Source organism: Perognathus longimembris, chromosome 17 (assembly GCF_023159225.1).
Source record: "Perognathus longimembris pacificus isolate PPM17 chromosome 17, ASM2315922v1, whole genome shotgun sequence".
Lineage (NCBI taxonomy): Eukaryota > Metazoa > Chordata > Mammalia > Rodentia > Heteromyidae > Perognathus > Perognathus longimembris.
The window spans coordinates 42800492-42820204 of NC_063177.1; the positions used below are offsets into that span (position 1 = coordinate 42800492).

At 52.8% G+C, this 19713-nt stretch overlaps 1 protein-coding gene across 1 annotated transcript in view; it reads left to right on the forward strand.

Annotated features, from left to right (window-relative positions):
• The window catches only part of Mapt (microtubule associated protein tau), a 93892-nt gene that overhangs the window by 51961 nt on the left and 22218 nt on the right, over positions 1-19713 (forward strand). The window contains 7 exon segments of the mRNA XM_048367273.1: positions 215-301; positions 7450-7515; positions 10371-11396; positions 14747-14802; positions 17876-18073; positions 18937-18951; positions 18954-19068. Of these exon segments, the coding sequence (XP_048223230.1) occupies positions 215-301; positions 7450-7515; positions 10371-11396; positions 14747-14802; positions 17876-18073; positions 18937-18951; positions 18954-19068 (1563 nt within the window).

Sequence of the window (19713 nt, forward strand, 5' to 3'; positions counted from 1 at the left end):
ACACACAAAACCCCTGCGTTTGTGTCCTGTAACTCGGGGGGACACAGTTACAGGGGGGAGATGGAGGCTGGATCCCTTTGCCATTTCATCAGGAGGCAATGGGGTCCACAGTGAGGGGCTGCAGCTCCAAAGACACTGCTCCCAAGTTCCTCCCGAGGGCCCAGGAGGGCTGGGAAGAGGCGGCCATTCTGAGGGCTCCTTGTGTATGTTCCAGAGTCTCCCCTGCAGACCCCCGCCGATGATGGATCTGAGGAACCCGGCTCTGAGACCTCTGATGCTAAGAGTACTCCAACGGCTGAAGGTGGGGCCTCCCTCCCATCACTTCCTTCAGACCGCACCCTCCCTCTTGCTGGCCTGCGCTTAGCCATGTCCTGAGCCACCCCTCCCGACTGGGCACCGGGCCCCGCCCCGCTGCTCCCTCTCCTGCTGGCTGACAGCTGGGCCCTGCACTGCTTTGCAGGCTGCTGCTGCTTCTCTGCCTTGCTCACCCATGGTCTCGTGTGCTCCTGATGCCACCATGCTTTGAGAGACTGGACTGTGTGCCACAGCTCCCCAGAACCCCCATCCCATATCCACTGGGCTCCCTCAGCCCCCTCAGCACCCCCAACTCACTTTTCTCTTGGGACCCCATGTCTCCACGTGGCTGAGCTATGGGTGTGGCGGGGCAGAACGAGTCTCCTCGGCTATGCCTTGGGACTGGTCTTGTTTGATGTCCTTCCTTTCTTGGTCCCAGACAGAGCTTGGGCTGTGGGCTGTCTCCCAGTTCTTCTAGCTTGTCCCCCGCCCCCCCAGACCTTTGGTGTCCAGATTTTGATAAAGTCCCTGGCCTGTTTCCTGAAACACTTCTTACTCCTGGTTTTCACCACCTTCTCTTGCTTTCCCATCTGCATTAGTAGAAACTGCTGCATTTGAGTCCAGGCAACAAAAAACCCAAGTCACTGTAGCAAATGTGGGAAGAGGTTTGTTCATCTCACATAATCAGATGTCTAGACATGGACAGCAATTCCCCCGCATTGCTGATGGACTCTGTCTTCATCTTCTGCCATCCTCTGCCATCCTTAATGGCTGGGTCATCGCCTCCTGTCGCAGGATGGCTCATCGCCTCCTGTCGCAGGATGGCTGCTGTAACCCCTTCAAGCATCATGTCTGACTGAGCAAGAACAAGTGCAAAGGACAATCCAGGCACTGATGGCTCATGCCCATAATCCTAGCTACTCAAGAGGTTGAGATTTGAGAATCATGGTTCAAAACCAGCCCAGGCAAACAGCTCTGAGGGAATTAAAAAAAAATTGTATCGATCATGGGGCTTGAACTCAGGGCCTGGGTGACGTCCCTGGACTCTTTAGCTTAAGACTAGCAACTCTACCACTTTGAGCCACTTCCACTTTTCTGGTGATTGATTGGAGATAAACAACACCCCCTTCACACTCCCAGATCTTAGCCTCTTGAGTAGCTAGGATTACAGGCATGAGCCACTACCTCCCAGCCTCTGAGAGACTTTTATCTCCAGTTAAACAACAAAAAGCCAGAAGTGGAGGTATGGCTCAAGTGGAATACCAGCCTTGAGAAAAAGTGCTCAGCAAGAACGTGAAACCTTGAGTTCAAACCCCAATACTGACACAAAAAAGAAAGAAAGAAAGGAGGGAAGGAAGGAAGGAAAGAAGGAAGGAAGGAAGGAAGGAAGGAAGGAAGGAAGGAAGGAGAAGGGAAGGAAAGGAAGGAAGGGAAGGAAGGAAGGAGGAAGGGAGGGAGGGAGGGAAGGAGGGAGGGAGGGAAGGAGGAGGGAAGGAAAGAAGGAAGGAAGGAAGGAAGGGAGGAAGGAAGGGAGGAAGGAAGGAAAGAAGGAAGGAAGGAAGCAAGGAAAGAAGGAAGGGAAGGGAGGGAAGGAAGGAAGGCAGGGAGGAAGGAAGGGAGGGAGGAAGGAAAGAAGGAAGGAAGGAAGGAAGGAAGGAAGGAAGGAAGGAAGGAAGGAAGGAAGGAAGGAAAAATGGCCAAAGGAGACCTGGCACCTGCTGTGTTCTCGTAGGAAAGCAGGAGTTTTCCTGCAAGCTCTCTCTGGCAGATTGCCACTTGTATCTCTTGGCCATCTCTGGTACGTGGCTTGGATTTGGGGTATTTTGCTTTTCAGCCTGATTAGGAAAAAAAAATCAAGCTAGAAGGACATGGAGAATAGTTTTTGAGCCTGTTAGTGGTATTGCACTCTATCTCTCCATCCTCCTCAAGTAGGTCCACACTTCCATTCTCAGCACTTCTCCACGCTTTGCACCTTGCATTGTATCACTGGGTGAGAACTTAGCCCTTGCATCTCCTTAAGCGTCCACCTTTGAATTAGTCCAGAAAGTTGCTGCCAAGCCCCTGCTAGTTGTTTAGCATAAAGGTGCATGTGTGGAAAGTGCAGCCAGTGTAGCCCTTAGTCCTGGGGTCCTGTCTGCTGACAGTGCCCAGGCCCAATTCTCTCTGCTCCCCTGACAGCTGGCCATGCAAGACATTTCCTGCTCATCTTGTTTTGCAAGTTGTATGTCATCCTGAGAAAGTCCTGAATTCCTGCACCCACCCTCCCAGCCTCCATGCTGTCATTAGCATTCAGAAGAAGCTTTCTCCCAAGGCTTGGTGTGGTCTAGATTGTGCCTGTGTGGCCCAGGCACCTTGGTTCTCGCCCACAGGGAGGGAGCCTGGTGGGGGCTGGGCTTTATGGAGCTGCTCTTTCTGCTATGGAGATGACCATAATTTAAGTCGCCTTCATGGAACAAAGCTGCATTGGCTCCCAAGACCCCTTCACAGCTGACCCCCTCATGCCCAGAACACCTGGATGGAGCTAGGCAGCCCACCCTACCAATCACTGGCCTATGGTGTCTGCCTCCATGGGATGCTGACCACAGCTACTGGAGGGCTACCTTGTGCCTCTGCCATAAAGCTGGACTCCTCAATAGTCAAGTCCCCAGCTCTGGCCAAGATGGGGCCTGGTTATTGCCATGGGGGGTTCATGGGCTTGGGGAATGGGGTTAGCGGTCATTTAGAGATGGCAGCTCTAGTGTATAGGAGAAACAGAGGCTCAAAGGAACAAAGGACTTGCTCAGAGCCTCAGGGCAGAACTGTCCCTGGTTGATTGTCCTACTAGCTCCACCTGGCAGATGTGCCTTCCCATCTCATTGGCCAGCGCTGGGTCTCATGGCTGCCCCTGGTTCCAAGGCAGGGATCTTGCAACAATCCTCAGTCGCAGTCCTGTGCTATGACTGGAAATGCCATGGGGACCTCCACAGTTCTCTTTGGAAACCCCAGGACCAGCCCCAGCAGGCTGTCTCCCGGCAGTGTACATGCTGCCCCTGGCAGGTGGCCTGTGTCTCCCCATGACAACTGGGGCAGGAATCTTGGGCCTGCTTAGTGTTGGTGCTTTCTTGCATGTAGCTGCTCCCTTCCCTGCATTGCTTTGATTAAGCAGCAAAGGACAGAGGCTGGGCATGGCTCACCCCATACACACCTGAGGTCATTCTTGGTGGTTTCCAGACGTGACTGCACCCTTAGTGGAGGAGAGAATCCCTGGCCAGCAGGCTGCTACCCAGGGCCACACGGAGATCCCAGAAGGAACCACAGGTGAGGGTGACTTTAGGGCTTTCCCAGGCTGTGCGGGCCCTGCCTGCTGCCGCGACTGTCCTGCTGCAGAAATGCGCCCTTGTCTGAGTGAGGCGGGAACATGGGCCGTGGTTGGGGGGACGTCTTGGATTGTTAGGAACAGGTGCCTCAGAGCCCAACTGCTTTCCACCAGCTTCCCAGAAAACATCGGGGACCTTCTGGACTCCTCCTGGACCCTGCTGCTTCCTCATTTATGGTATCCATTCCAGAGAGTTCTCTTCAGGGTTCATTAAGGCAGGCAAGACAGACCCGTGCCACAGCCACACCCTAGGGCACTCCTTGCTCCTTCTCAGATGCTGACTGGTGGCAGAGGATCCTTAAGGGACCAGTTTACCCCCAGGAGCACCCAAGCACACCCAAGCAGGGTCTAGGGTCTCAGTGGGTAGTCCCAGAAGAATTCAGGAATGCGACCTGGCATCCATGTTGTTAGCTCTCAGCATCGTCATTGTACAACTGTCCCACAACACAGTGATGGGACTCTGACAGTGACAGGATGAGCCCAGTCATGAAGGCCCTGGGAAAAAGCCAGGAGCCCCAGGTACCCCCTCACCACCACCTTCGAATGTTCTTCCTTGGGCACATGGAAGACTCCAGCCATTGGCTTGGTGAGCCACAGCTGCCCAGCAAGCACTGCCAAAGATCTCTGCACAGGAAGCTCCAGCGACGGAGGCAGGGAAAATAACCCCAGTCAGGGCTCTCTGGCCTTCCCGAATCTTGTGGCTTTTTCTCCAAGTTGGGGTTCAGAATGTTCGTTGCAGCAGGAGCGGGCACCACCCCTTCTCCTGCAGTGTTTCTACTTTGCTCAATGATGGCCCCTGCGCTTAGCAGAGATGTGGAGGAGGCTTCCTCAAGACCAGCAGGGCCTCAGCCTTGAGCATGAAGGACCCTTGAAGATCACAGAACAATTCATAGTGTGACTTGGTTGTCGTTGTTTATTTTCTGTGATTATCACTTTACAGTTTTGTCAGTCGGGAAATTTCTCCCCTATCCCGGATGAAAACTGAGCCAACTCTTGACTTCTTCCTTTCTTCCGGGTAAACAGAAACCCTTTAGTCTTCATAGCACCAAACAGTCCTCAAGGGCCAATCAGGATGAATGGTGGTCAAGCTCTGGCCCCATTCTGGGGTCACCCCTTTCCCTGTCCAGCTGGCGTGAGTGGGTGGGTAAGACAGGCAGCCTGGTGGCCCTGGTGTGAGTGGCTCCCACGCCCTGTCGGTGCTCAGAGCTAGCTTCTAGATTTCTCCGCCCCCAATCTTCTGCATGTTTCTCTGAAGATCTCTCTCCGCTGGATTCTAGCTACTTGTCCTCCCTCCCCCCTTTCCTGGATCCAGCTGCAGACACATTTCTGCCAGTGGTGGCTTGCTCCTGCTGTGCCTTACTAGAGACCATCTATGGTCCTCACATGTTCTGTCTGCTCTGTGCCCACGTCAGGTCTGTGGGTATGCCACCTGAGAAAGGGGGCAGCCGTGCACCCGTGCTCAGCCCCCCGCTGCAGGCTAGCCCCTCTCCCAGCCTCTAGTTCTCCCAGGTAGAGCCCTGACAGCAGCCCATCAGGTCCCCAGCCAGAAGGAGCACAGGGCCAGTGTCTCCAGATGAAGATGGCTTGAAAACCATGGAGCCATTGGGCATGGTGGTGCACACCTATTATCTCAGCTCTCAGGAAGCTGAGGCAGGGACATGAACATAGCCAGACCCTGTTGAAACCAACAGTACAAGAGCTGGGGATATAATTCAGTGGAAGATCACTTGCTCAGTGTTAGCAAGGAAGGCCCTGGGTTCAATTCACAGCCCCAGAAAAAAATGATGGAACCACCTCCTGCTCCCAACCCTTCACATCTTGGTATGGTAGGGAGGCCTTGGAGCTGTGCATGGATGTAGCATCTTACCTGCTAGGGTCAGAGATGTTGGCAGCCCCCGGTTCTGCCTCCCACAGGACCAGACTGTCACCACCCCATCTTGTTGACTCTCCTAGTGTCAAGACAGTGGTGAAATCCCCCCTGTCTGGAGGACTCCATGGCCATGTAGCTGGACTTGATGTCCCTCTGAGCCCACACTTGACAAACTCTGCCTTCTGGACAGCTGGCCCAATGCTTCCCTGATACCATGTCCCCCAACAGTGAACTGCCGCCGTTAGGCCCAGAGGATGTGGAATGATGACCTCATGGAGGGGAGGTCACATGCCCATTGCCCTTCCAGCCCCACCATAGCTGCCCTGGGATGGCCAATAGATTGGCTATTAATAAGGCCGCCGGCAGCTAGTCAGCAACTCCAAATCTCTCATTGCTGTCCCTGACAGGCCAAGCAGATGTGTTGGTTTTAGACGCAGAGACAGCACCACTGGTCTGGGAGACAGGCTGCTGGCCCAGCCAGCAATGTGAAGGCCTTCCCAAAGGCGGTGGGCACTGCTTCCCACCTCAGGCAGCTGGTAATTCTAGGTCAGTGTATTGCAAACTCTGCCCCAGGACGACTGCATCTGCCATGCTATAGCTTTACCCAACTTCTACTGTCTTCTAGGTATGAGCACTTATTGCTTGTGGCCTGTTGATGTAGTGAGAAGCTTTCCTCAGCCTTTTTGTTTGAGGTGACTGGTGGCTCCCTAAACAGGAGCCATAGATCCCCTTAAAGCTTCTCACCTGTTCTGGATGAGCTGCTAAAGGGACATGGAGGGGAGAAACTCAGTGTCTTTGGAGGAACTACCGATACCAGGCCCTGTGCTAAACATCCTTGCAGAGTCTCTCTCTCTCTCTCTCTCTCTCTCTCTCTCTCTCTCTCTCTCTCTCTCTCTCTCTCTCTCTCTCTCTCTCTGTCCTGGGGCTTGAACTATGGGCCTGGGTGCTATCCCTGACCGTTTGTGCTCAAGGCTAGCACTCTACCACTTGAGCCACTTCTGGCTTTTTGGTAATTAATTGTAGATGACAGTCTCATAGACTTTCCTGCCCCGGCTGGCTTTGAGCCATGATCCTCAGATCTCAGCCTCCTGAGTAGCTAGGATTATAGGTGTCAGCCACCAGCACCCAACCAGATTCTGTTATTACCTCTGCCATCTTCCTGCAGTCAAACCCACATCATCTCCTTTGAGCTTCAGATGAGGAACTAGGTTCAGAATAGCCATGCCTGGGCATTCCCCTGACTCCTCTGCCTCCCGCCTCCCAGAACAGCCTCCCTGGAATCTCCCCCTCTCCTGCAGCTCATGGAAATCCTTCCTCCCACTGCCTCCATCCTGGGGTCTTTATGGAAAGCTCTTTTGCCTCTCTCTCTCTCTCTCTCTCTCTCTCTCTCTCTCTATGTATATATCTATATCTATATATATATACACATATATATGTCTTTTTCCTCCTTTCCTTCCTCTTGTTTGTTTGTTTATTTGTTTGTTTGTGCCAGTCCTGAGGCTTGAATTCCAGGCCAGGGCACTGTCTCTAAGCTTTTTTGCATAGTAGATCTGCCGCTGCACTCCGGGTTTTTTGTTTGTTTTTTGTTTTTCTGCTTAATTGGAGATAATAGTCTCACAGACTTTCCTGTCCAGGCTGGCTTTGAACTGCGATCGTCAGCTCTCAGCCTCCATAATAGCTGGGATTACAGGCATGAGCCACCAATGCCCACCTGAAAAGCTTCTTTCTCCCAGGTCCTCGTCCCCTGTAAGGGGTGTGGTGTTGTGGGTTTCCTTTCGGGAACTCAGCAGTGACCTTAGGGGCAGGGCTGCAGCACTGGTCCTCTTAGGAGCCACCTTCCCTGCAGGTCTCAGAATAGAAGACACAGCCTGGGTCCCAGCAAGCAGTAACCCTGTGCTTGTGTTCTCTCCCTTTGCCTATGTTGGAGCAGCTGAAGAAGCGGGCATTGGAGACACCCCAAACCTGGAGGACCAAGCTGCTGGACATGTGACTCAAGGTCAGTGACCCCAAATGGTCTCCACACTTGAGGGTCAGGAAGAGAGGGATGGGAGCTCTCAGAGAGGCTCTCCCTGGACAATAGAGCTCTGACTTGGGCCCTCATGATCAAACTCAGGGGACTTGAGGGACATGGTCTCATCAAAGGTGGGCCACTTAGATATGGCAAGAGCCTCGATTGGGGTCTCCCGACACCATTCTGAGTCTTTCCTGAGGTAGTCTGTCTCCTGAAAGCAGCCAGCCTTGCTCAGCCATTGAGAATGCGGGGCACCTCTCCTGAAAATAGGCTCAGAAAGCTTGCCCTGGGCCTCATCCCGTCACCAGCAAGCATTTATGTTTCATCTTCCTTTGGGGCAGCCTCCAGATCTCTGATTTCCTTCTCAGAAACTAAACTGCTGTGTTCAAGAAAGGCAGCTTTCGCCAGGCATCAGTGACTCATGCCTATAATCCTAGCTACGCAGGAGGCTGAGATCTGAGGATTGTGGTTCACAGCCAGCCCAGGTGGGAAAGTTCGGGAGACTCTTATCTCCAATTAACTACCAGAAAATGGGAAGTGGCACTGTGGCTCAAAGCAGTAGAGCTCTAACCTTGAGAATTCAGGGACGGTGCCCGCCCAGGCCCTGAGTTCAATCCCCACAACCCGCCCACCCCCCCCCCCCCCGCCAAAAAAAAAGAACTTAATTTTTAAATCCTAGAGCATTAATTTGAGGAAATAAGACTCTGACATAGCTGAGGTTTGGGCGGGGGGGGGGGAGTTTGCTTATTGTTTTTCTGGATAAATGAGCTAGAGTCTATTGTATAATGCAGAAGCTTCTGTATTTTACAAAAGGTGGGAAGATGCACCCTACCTTAGTGGTGCTGGTTGGTTTTAGGGGACACTACCTTGCTGAAGCCGACCCATTCCTACTCTTAAAGGGGTCTTGGCCTACTACTAAGCCACGCCTCCAGCTCTTGTCTTTTAGCTTTTGTACAGTCCAACCCATAGAAATCGTCAATTGTTTTCATATGAAACAGTGGATCTGAGTTTGTTCTGTAGATTTTTAGTGCAGGCTAAGGCTTACATGGCTCTTTCTTCCCAAATAAGGCTCAGGAGTCTGTTCGTAAGGGGTCTAAGAGGGAAAGGTGACCTAGAGCCATCAGATGTTGAAACTCAGGTTTGTAAGGACCTAGTCCATACCCAGCTGCACAAACCTGAATAGATGATTTCAAAGTCCCTGCATGATTTATGTTTGTGGGGTCTTTTATAGTCTTCTAGTATATCAGAGTCCAGAACATCCCAGTCAAGAGCAGATGCTAGGGAGCATTTTCCAGGAGGCTGAGGAGACCTGGCCTGTAAGGTGGCACATTGGCCAGCAGCGGACCTTGTCCATTGAGACCCTCGGGCTTAGAGCCAGCGCTCACCTATGCTTTCACCTGTGCTGGCTTTCTAGTTTTCGGGTAGTCCTTCCTGGAATTGGACCAAGCACCTCAATAAGGCACCTGAAGGCCCTTTGAGGAGCAGAAAGCAATCCATTTTCCTGACAGCCGCTGTGTGGCTGGCATCCAGCGCTAGGAGCAGCCCATGTTGAAGGAGGGGCTGAGTCTCTCAGTAAGCCCAGTGTGCAACCACACTGATTCCAACGGGGGACCGAAGGACAAACCACGAGTTACCCCTGTGTGTCAGTGCTCACACCTATGTGGATGCACACACATCCTCCCCAATCCTCCTCTCTTTCTTTTCTAAGTCACTAAATCCTTTGGGATTGTTGGTTTGCTCAGAGGAAAGCTAAAGATCTATGTGGCTAATTTGTGGTCTATTAGGACTAGGTGGGATGTTCAGGGTTGGGATTAGCTGGAGAGCATAACTTTTCTGTCCTGAATGCACAGCCACATGAATGTCACATGAGTGAACCAGGGGGAAAAAAAAGTGTTCCATTGACCTGGTGAGCTGATGGACCGTGTGCTGGGTGGGCAGTTAGAACACTGGCTCCCGAGCTCTTGGCTGCCACCATGCTCCAGCCTCACTTAGGTGAGAGGCCGGTTCTGATGGATGACCTATGAATAAAGGCTTGATCTTTGGTCATCATAAATTAGGGCTTTTCCTAGTCTGTCAAAGCCCGCTGGTTTGTGACTCCCACTAGTGACTGCCAGCAGGGGGAGCCGTGAGCAAGAGGGAAGGGGTGGGGAGAGAGGGCTCAAAGAGATGCTGGTCCGTTGGCGCCCTGCAAGGGTCTGTGGGTAAGCGGAGGGGAAATGCCCACACCAAAGGGACCTGGAAACTCATTAGGCCCAAGCCTGCTTTGATAGATGAGAAAACGGAGACCCAGAGAGGGGAAGTCTCATGGTGGGTGGCTCAGCAAGATAGACAGGGGAGCTTTTGTTCCAAACCAAAGTGAGTTAGTTGATGAGGCTCAGGCCTGCCTCGTGGTTATTAAGAAGACTTGCAGTGCTCTTTGAGTGTTCTTTTCTTATAGCAAGAATGCTGTTCGTGTTGAGCTCAGTGGCTCACATCTATAATCCCAGCTTCTCAGAGGGTAGAGATTGGGAGGATTGTAATTTAAGGCCGGCCTGGGTAAAAGTTCATGGGGCTGCAACTCCACCAGTAAGCTGAACGTGTTTGTCTCTGCTTGTCATCCCATCTATGTGGAAGCTAGAGGTAGGAGAGGGCCGAGGCTAGACCAGGCAAAAGCCTGAGACCCTACCTGAAAAATAACTAAGACCAAAAGGGTTGTGGCATGGGTTCAAGAGGGTAGAGCACCTGGCTAGCAAGTGAAAGGCCCTGAATTCAAACTCCAATATCACCTCTCCTCCCCTCCCCTCCTCCCAAAATGACTTCACCATTGCTAATCTTTGCCACTGCTGCCTCTTCAAACCCAGAGGAAGTGAGAGTTCCAGGACAGCAGAGGGAGGCACCTGAGAGGCCCCTGGCCAAGGGGCTTAGTGTTCAAGCCCAGCCTGGACACGGCGGCGCAGTTTCTGAGGCCTCAGTGCCACCTCTGGGTGACCAGCAGTCAGAGGCTCCTGTCCCAGCCATCGTGCACCTTCCTCAACAGCATCCCATCCGCCCGGCACTTCCTCTACCGGGGGGCCCTGAGAAAGCCCCCCAGGAATGGGGACCAGAGCGTGGAGACCAAGCCAGGGAGAGTCTGGCTGGTTTGAAGCCCTCTTCCCCTGAATATCTCCACATAGAGCCTGAGAGAGGCGAGGTGGTCCAGGAAGCCCTGGGTCTGAGCCCCCAATGCCCATTGGACCTGCCTGGCACCCGTGTTGCCCCTCAAGGCCTCAGAACGGCTGCATGCCTGCCTTTGGGGATGGGACCTGAGGACACAGAGCGAGGTGATCCAAGCTCTGAGCTGCTACAACACCAGGAGGGGCTGGCTCCAAAGGGGGTCTGGGGCAAAGAGAGGCTGGGTGGCGAAGAGGAGCCGGATGAAGACCGTGACATCGACGAGTCATCGCCCCACGACTCCATTTCCTCCCAGGCCTCACCAGCCCCTGACGGGCCATCCCCCCCGGTGGTCTCCAATGCGGCCACCGGCATCCTCAGTTGGCCAGCTGAGGGTTCCATCCCACTTCCTGTTGATTTCCTCTCCAAAGTTTCTACAGAGACCCCATCTTTGCAGCCCGATGGGCCCTGCACGGGGCCTACCCCGGAAGGGCCCGAGGTGGTCCCCGAGTTCACGTTCCATGTGGAAATCAAAGCCAACGTGCAGAAGGAGCAGGCGCAGGCCCAGCCGGATTTGGAAGGGGCTACACTTCTGGGGGCCCCTGGACAGGAGCAAGAGGCCCGGAGCCTCTCGGTGGGAGAGGCCACAAAAGAGGCTGGCCTTCTGGAACCATCTAAGAAGCAGCCTGCAGCTAGCCTGCCGGGGAGGCCCGTCAGCCGGGTCCCTCAACTCAAAGGTCTGTGTTTTGAGCTCCCTTGCGCCTCCCCTGGCACCCTCCTGTGCCACGCAAGCTGCGGGCCCTGAGCTTCCGGTCCTCCTCAGCTCCTTCAAGGCCAGCCTCGGGGACAGGCACTAAACTGAACACCCGGCCACCACTGCTCCCTCCCCAGTCCCCTGCTCCCCTCACGCTTGCCGCTTGCCGGCCATTCTGCATGTCACCACCGACACCCACCCCCCCATCCTGTGCTTCTGCCCTGTGTGATTCTCTGGTCACTTGATGTGGCACCGTGGTCCACCAGCCCACGAGAGGTTGGTGGGCACCCTCCACAGAAAGGATGACAGCTGCCACCATTTCAAGATTCTATGCCAGGCCTTATATGCATAGTCTAGCCTCTTCCGCACATTTCCCAGTAGATATGATTAGCCCCACTTTGCAGGTGAGGGAACTAAGGCTCAGGAAGGCAGACATCTCCGGCCTAAGGTCCTCCCCCGGAGGAAGTGATGGGGCCCGCTCACTTCCCCGTGCCCCATGGCGCCCTGGAGAAAGCCTTGCTATGCGCTTTCTTGCCAGAAAGGGACCAGGGCCTGTCTGCTGCTGCTCTGGTCAGCAGACAACACAACACCCACAGCACCTTGGAGAGAACCAAGAGCCCAAGGGGAGCTCATGGCCCCCCAGCTGTGGAACAGACAGTGATCCGGAAGCAGCTGCCTGGTCTAGTGCCCCCTCCTCCCTGGCAGAGATGGAGGTCACTGTGCTGTCTCCCGGGGCCAAAGCTCAGCCCACCGGGAGCATGCGCACAACCACCTTCCAGGCGGGTGCATTGATGGTTTAAATAAAATAGTGTTCTCAAATTATTTACGGGGCTCAGAAATGGATGCTCCTTAGGTTCATGGTGGCAAATCAATTTTAGATTCTACTTATGCAGATTCCGCTTATACAGAACATTTGATACATTGTAAATAAAAGAAGCTGTGTTTAGTGTTTAAGATGGAGCTGGAGCCAGGCAGCTGGTAACTCAAGCCTATAATCCTAGCTACTCAGAGGCTGAGATGGAGGATCACAGTTTGAAACCAGCCAGGTCAGGAAAGTCCATGAGACTCATAATCTTGAATAAACTACTCAGAAAAAGCTGGGAGTGTTGCTCTGGCTCAAATGGTAGAGTGCTAACCTTGAGCACAAAGAAGTTCAGGGACAGTGCTTAGGCCCTCAGTTCAAGTCCCAGGACCAGAAAATTCAAAAAAGATGGGGCTGGACACCACTGGTTCAAAAAGCTGAGATCTGGAGGATCATGGTTTAAAGCCAGCCTAGGCCAAAAATATCTCCATGAGATTCCAACCCCAAATGCCAACTGGAGGTGTAGCTTCCTGGTAGAACACTGGCCGAACAGCCAAACAAACATGAAGCCCTGAGTTCAAACCCTAGTATTGGGGGTTAATGTTTAAGATAAAAATACTCTGGAGGGCTGGGAATATGGCCTAGTGGTAGAGTGCTTGCCTCATATACATGAAACCCTAGGTTCGATTCCTCAGCACCACATATACAGAAAATGGCCAGAAGTGGCGCTGTGACTCAAGTGGCAGAGTTCTAGCCTTGAGCAAAAAGAAGCCAAGGACAGTGCTCAAGCCCTGAGTCCAAGCACCAGGACTGGCAAAAAAAAAAAAAAAAAAAAAAAAATACTCAGGAGACTGAGGTAGGAGGATCACAAGTTCAAGGTAGCCTGGGTACGGAGTAAGAAAAAAAAATGTTAGGAAGGAAAAAGTCCCACGTCCTAGATTAAATTACAAAAACCAGCAGGTGACAAATGATTGTGACTTAATGGTTTCCAACAGGGTTTCCTCAGGTGTTATTTTATTTCCATCATGACCCATCAGACATCAATAGTGTGTCAGGTGGAAAACAGAACAAGCAAAGTTACACAAGCTTTGCTGGTGCAGGACTTGTGACTTGTCAGCACCCTTAGTGTGTAAATGTCAATTGTGACCATCGAGGAAGGATGCCCAGGATAGATTTCCTGGCTGTGTTTGCAAATGGTAGCATCTCCTGAAAGAGGGCTCGTGCATTGCATCCCCTTTCCTATCTCCCCTTTTCCATCTTCTGATGGGAAAGGCTGACCCAGCGGATGCCTTAACACATATAATACTGGTTAACTTGGACAAAGGAAAAAGCATGTCATTTGGAGCTACTTGGGGGCCCCTGTTGCAATGCAGATTCCTGGGTGCCCCCTTAGGTTTCCACACCCAATGTGGGCAGTGCAGAGCTCGTACGTAAGCAGCACTAAGCAAGTCCTCCAGGCTAGAGAGGCAGCACCAATCACTTTAGAAATCCAATCTGCAGCTGCAGCCTGGAGGCCTGCGAGCCCCCAGGGCCTTGGCGCAAGAGGAATAGGATGTTGAAACCAAGAGCAGCGCCAGTCCATGGTCACCTGGTTACCCATGTCCATCAGGAGAGAAAGGCCGAGTTAGGAGGAGGCTGGCGGGGGTCAGCTGGCTCCACGTGGCTGTGGCCACAGCCACCAGACCCAGATGCCATCTGTGGATGTGTGGCAGTAGCTCCTTGGTATGTGACTTGGAGAAGTGGCTGGATTGACCTCCTTAGAGGCCCCTACATAATGGCAAGACCTTCCCTCTGCCCCCTCTCCAGCCCCCAGCGCCCGGACAGGGTGGGATGGGATGGGCTCATCCCAAAGCATCTTGGATCAGAGGTAGGATCTCCACTAATAGGGGCAGTTTTGGGGGGTGGGGTACAGATCACAACAAAGGAATGGTGATGTCCCTACCAGACTTACCTGTTCTGGTGGCAGGCATCCTTGTGAGGGAGGCGGTTGAGTGTAAGATGCCAGGAAGGTGGACACTAGGACCACTTACAAACTGGAGGCCTGGAGCAGAAGGAGGCATCCGGGCCCTGGTTCCTAAGTGGAACCTCCCAGGAGATCAAGGCTGCAGGATGCACACATATCTCCCATTCAGATCCTGGGACCCAGCAGGAAGTGGCTCCCAGCCATGTCCTTGGGGCCTTTAAATATTCTCCCAAGTAAGGTTGGCTCTACTGGGTGGGACTGACCTTGGCAGAGACAGGGAGACAGCCTGTGACAGTCCAGTGTCAGGTACCTCTGACAGGGTCCGCTGCATCCCCTCTGCATGTCCCTCCCCTCACCAGCCTGCCGCCCCTCTTGCCAGGTTGCTCCGAGCAATGGCCCCAGTGTGCTGTGTGATACTAACCCAGTGACACCTAGCAGGTTTGAAGGCTAAGAGAATCACTCCGGTTTCCACAAAAGCCAGGCACCAGCCCTGAAGTACAGTTGGCTCTTTCTGGAACTGTGCACCCGGAGTTGTAACACGCAGTCTTGTTTTGTATTTTTCCATCAGCTCGCATGGTCAGTAAAGGCAAAGATGGGACCGGAAATGATGACAAGAGAGCAAAGGTAAGTGGATCAGGTCTTGAAGCGTGAATGCCGGCCGAGTTTGCTAGCTCTGTATGAGTGCACACTCATACAACACGTGCAGAGCATTTGTCACCAGGACACAGCTGTCGTTTCAAGGCCATGGTGTTTTTCTGCAAGCTTCGGGGGTGGGGGGGGGATGCAGCATTTATCATTTTGATAGTAACACCAGGGAAGGGTGGTCCTTGCTTCATGAATTCCTGCTCCTAATTGCCATTTGCTCACCCAGTTCAAATGACGGTATGCTTGAAATTTTCTGCAATAAATTTGAGCTTGCATATCTTCCACTTGCCACTACAGACCCAGAAAACGTATTATCTATATTCATAGGATACATAGAAAAGACAAAAAATACGTGTGAGGGCTGAGAGAGCATTGAGCCAAGAAGTGATCTCCAGCAAAAAACAGGGCTACAGGCAAGGCATTGAAGAGAGGAACTGGGAGGGAGGCTGGGAAGGAAACAGAGATGAGGCTGGCATGCAGGGACAGGAATGCCAAGGAGGGGAACAGCACAGGCAAAGTCTAGTGAGGGTAAGCAGAATCCTAGCTGGCTCAGTTTTGGTAGAGCCATCTCTGGGGTTGGCCTGGGTTTGTGAGGGTACTGGAGGAAGAAACCGGATCCAGGTCTTACACACAGAGTGGAGAAACATGGGTCGGCATAGGAGACTCCCATCAGGCAGCTTTAACCCAGTGGTGATAGGAGATATGCAGATGAAATGGCCTGCATCCTGGGCCCTGCCCGACCCTCTCAGCCCTTTCATAGTGGTAGTCTAACTCCATTAGTGACTATCTGAAACTGCACAGTAGTCTCTTTTCTGGAAAATTCCACCACAGTCACAGGTTAGACCTATTTGAAAAAATATATATAATGTCCAGTCTCAATGATGCCTGGAAATCAGGCGCAGGTGACTGTAATCCTAGCTACTTAGGAGGCTAATATCTGGGAATCGTGGTTCAAAGCCAGCCTGGGCAAGAGACTCTTACCTCCAATTAGCACTGGAAGTAGAGTTGTAGCTCAAACGGTAGTGTGCCAGCCTTGAGTGAAATAGCCAAGTGAGAGCATGAATGAGACTCTGAGTTCAAGCCCCAGTACTGGCAGGAAAAGATAAAAATTAAAAGTAAGTGAATTAAAATAAAATGAGCCTGGAACAGGCTAAGAATGTACCTCAGTGGTGGTATACTTTCCCCGCATGCACAAGACTCTGGTTTGATCCCCAGAATTTCACATGTTAATCATTCATTGTAAAAGTAGATGTGGCTGGCACAGATCTATCCCAGATACTTGGGAGGTGCAGACAAGGGGCATCCTGAGGTCCAGGACAGCTTGGAAAGACAGTGACAAGACCTTGTCTCAAAAAAAGGAGAGGGGCTCGGGCTGGGCCTTGGTGGCTCATGCCTGGAATCCTAGCTACTCAGGAGGTTGAGATCTGAGGATCACAGTTCCAATCCTGCCCAGGCAGAAAAGTCTCTGTGAGAGTCTTATCTCCAATTAACCACACAAAAACCAGAAGTGGAGCTGTGGCTCAAAGTGGTAGAGCACTAACCTTGAGGGAAAGAGCTCAAGAACAGCCCCAAGGCCCTGAGTTCAAGCCCCATGACTGACATAAAAGAAAGGGGGGCGGGCTGGAGGTGTAGCTCAAGAACACATGGCCTAATGTGTGCAAGCCTCTGGGTTCAACTCTCCAGTGTAAATAAATACATACACACAACACTGCCTGGCACATCTGGATTATAGTCTGCGCAAGAGTCCTGACAGGAGTCTCCACATGCATAGTTGACTCGAAGAGTTTGGTAGCTCGGGCTGAGGGCTGCTCCCTAAAGCGCCTGTCCTGTGCAAATCAGGGCTCCCCTACCCCACAGACCCTGCCCAGGGAGGCAGCTAAGCATCCTTCAGAGACCTAAGAGCTCTGCCCTCCCAGGGGATGCTCTCAAGTGGGAGCCAGCTGCTTGTCAGTCATGGTGACAGTGCTGGGGCAAAGGGCAGGGGTCCCTTCTCATGGATGCATGCATACGTTCATCTATGTTGTCATTTGCTCATGCGTCCCTGCATTCATTCACACATTTGTCTATGCATACACTCTACAGACATGGGCACAAGTTCCATCTCCTGGAATTGCTGTCGGTGACCTCAGAGGTCAGATCTGTAGCACACCTTTACCAGCCAGCCATTTAGCTTTTATTCTTTAAGGTCTGGCCCCATGCCCTCCTCTACTGACATTTCACAGTCAGAGTCCCCAGAAGCGGTTAGAACAAGCTGCCAAGGCTTGTTAGAACAAGGTGTCAGGGGCCCTCACTGAAGGGAGCAGATTCTTCACATGGTGTCCAGATGCTGGCTATTTTCATAGGTGGAGCGTGTTCCAGAGTTAACTTTGGCCAGATTAGTATTCACTAGATAACATGAAGATTAGGGACTTCAGTGTGTGCGTGCCTGTATGCGTGAATAACTTCATCGCTGTCTGAGTCTCTAAGAGTTGAGGCCAGAGCGATCCCCATTGAGCTGCTAGGGTTCTGTTGGTGTGGTGGAGGTAGCTGGCCTAGACAAGTGGGCCTAGCAGGCCTTGGGGAGTTGAGCTGGAAGTGGGGAACCTCTGACCCGTGCCATGTGAAGTTCTTTCTTAAGAAACGTCCTACTACTGTAGTCTCAGTCATTCCCATGGACTCACTGAGGGTGAAGCATCTGTGAACCAGTGGTCTCCAAAGGAGGGGGCACAAGAGCCAATGGCTAGAGAAAGAACATTCTAGAACCACTGCCCCCATTTCATCCTCTCTTTGAAAACTTCAGTCGTTTGCAAGTTTTGCAGTTTCTGCCACGTGTTAGTGTGGTGGCCCATGTGTCTAACTGGTAGACAGCTAGCCCTGTGGTGCAGGAAGATGGCTTCTTCCCCTTCTTGGGGATCAGGAGGGCTGATGAAGCACCCCCACGCTATGGAGACCGCTGCTTTAAACCATGGCCTGCTCTCTTTATGTTCAATCACTGTGTTTATTTTTTTTTCAATTTGTTTCCCTCCCCCATGTGCTGACTTATCTTTTGATTTTATTTATGTTTATGTTTAAGACATCCACACCTTCCTGTGCTAAAACCCTGAACCATAGGCCCTGCCTTAGCCCCAAACACCCCACTCCTGGTAGCTCAGACCCTTTGATCAAACCCTCCAGCCCTGCCGTGTGCCCTGAGCCAGCCACCTCTCCTAAACACGCCTCTCCTGTCACACCCCGAACTGCCAGTTCTGCAGCAAAGGAGATGAAACTCAAGGTAAGGAAACACCTGTCAGAACCAGGCTGCCCAGCTGTGGCGTTCACATGCGGCCGACAGGGAAGTGCCAGGCCGATCTTTGTGGTTCTCATGAACCAGGGGAGAGGGGAACAGGGGCTCTGAGCTGCTCTTCTCCCCTCTCTCTCCACCCCTGCGACACCTGGGGGATCCTAGTTTGAAAGTGTCTACTCTAGGTGGGTTCCCTGGCCTGGTTCCTTTGGGAACTGGAAACACCCCGCAGGTCACCCGAGCATGATTGCATAGCGCCCCTCTGCCCCACCTGCCCCAGCAGCTTGCTCCCTCCTGGGCCATCTACTGAGGACCATGTTATGTCCAGTGGTCACCTGGAGGCCCACAGTCAGCAGACTGTGCCTGTGCACTCGAGCATGCTCACCGCCAAGCACTCAGCATAGCTGAGGGGCCCCTGAGACTCCGCCATGGCTGATGGGAAGGCAACGAAAGAGCAGGACCTAGCGCTGTCTAGCATTCTTGGTCAGGTTCAACAAATGGTGTCTCCAGGCCTTCTGGGAAACACAGCCACAATCAATGAGGGACATCCACAATTGGAGTTGGAAACACGGTGTCCTTGGGGCAGGTCCCCCAGGGTCACGCCAAGTAGATGACTGGCCGCGGCTCCAGAGGCTTTGTCAGACCCTGAACGAGAGAGGGGAATGGGAACCAGGGTGCTGGGCCTGTGAGCCCGACTGTGGGGCTGAGGCTAGAAGAGGTGCCCGGGAGGCTAAGGGCACCTCCTGCCTTCCTGCCTTCCTGTCAAGGTGGGAAAACGGGGCTGGCCTCGCCTCGCCTCGGTGACCGTTGCCTTCCCCCAGGTGAAAACTGCTTTACCCTGATTCCATTTACAGGGGGCTGATGGAAAACTGGAACAAAGATCGCCACCCCCAGGGGAGCGGCTCCTCCTGGCCAGAAAGGCCCAGCCAATGCCACCAGGATTCCTGCCAAAACCACGCCCTCCCCAAAGACTCCACCCGGCACGGGTAAGGATGTTGTCTGGAGTCCTCTCTGGAAGCTTCCAGAAGGCTTAGCCCTCAGTTCAGGAAGCCACTGACAATAACCCATGGCAGCTGACCAGCACTTTCGAAGCTTGCCAAGACCCCAAATGTCTGGGTTGGTTTTTTTGTTTGTTTGTTTTTGTTTAATCCTTTGGCAACTTCCTGTGGTAGATATAGGATCCTCACTTTTTCATCAGTGAGCTCTTGCTTGGCTAATTCTACCCAGCTCCTCTTAAGCATGAGGAAAGTGCAATTGCATGGTTAGCCAACGGCAGGCGGGAAGCTTCTGCAATCACTAATCCCGAGTTCTGGGTTGGCAGCTCTAGCATGGGATGTTTCCAGGGCCAAAATGGGGTGCATGGCACTACCTGCTCTGGGGATGTTTGGAAACTTGTGGCAAAATCAAGGAAGGGTCTTGGTCCTATAATGGCATGTTGCACTTATCAGCGTTACACTCATCACCTGACTCCTGTGAGGAAAACCCAGCAGGGGTTGGAGGCCTGGCCACGCTTCGTACTGTTGTGCCAAGTCGTGAGAACACCACCAAGAAGACCACCGAGACTCAGACATTCCGAAATGCAAAAGCAAGGCAAGGCTTTATTTAAGCGAGCTGCAACTCGGGCCTCGTCC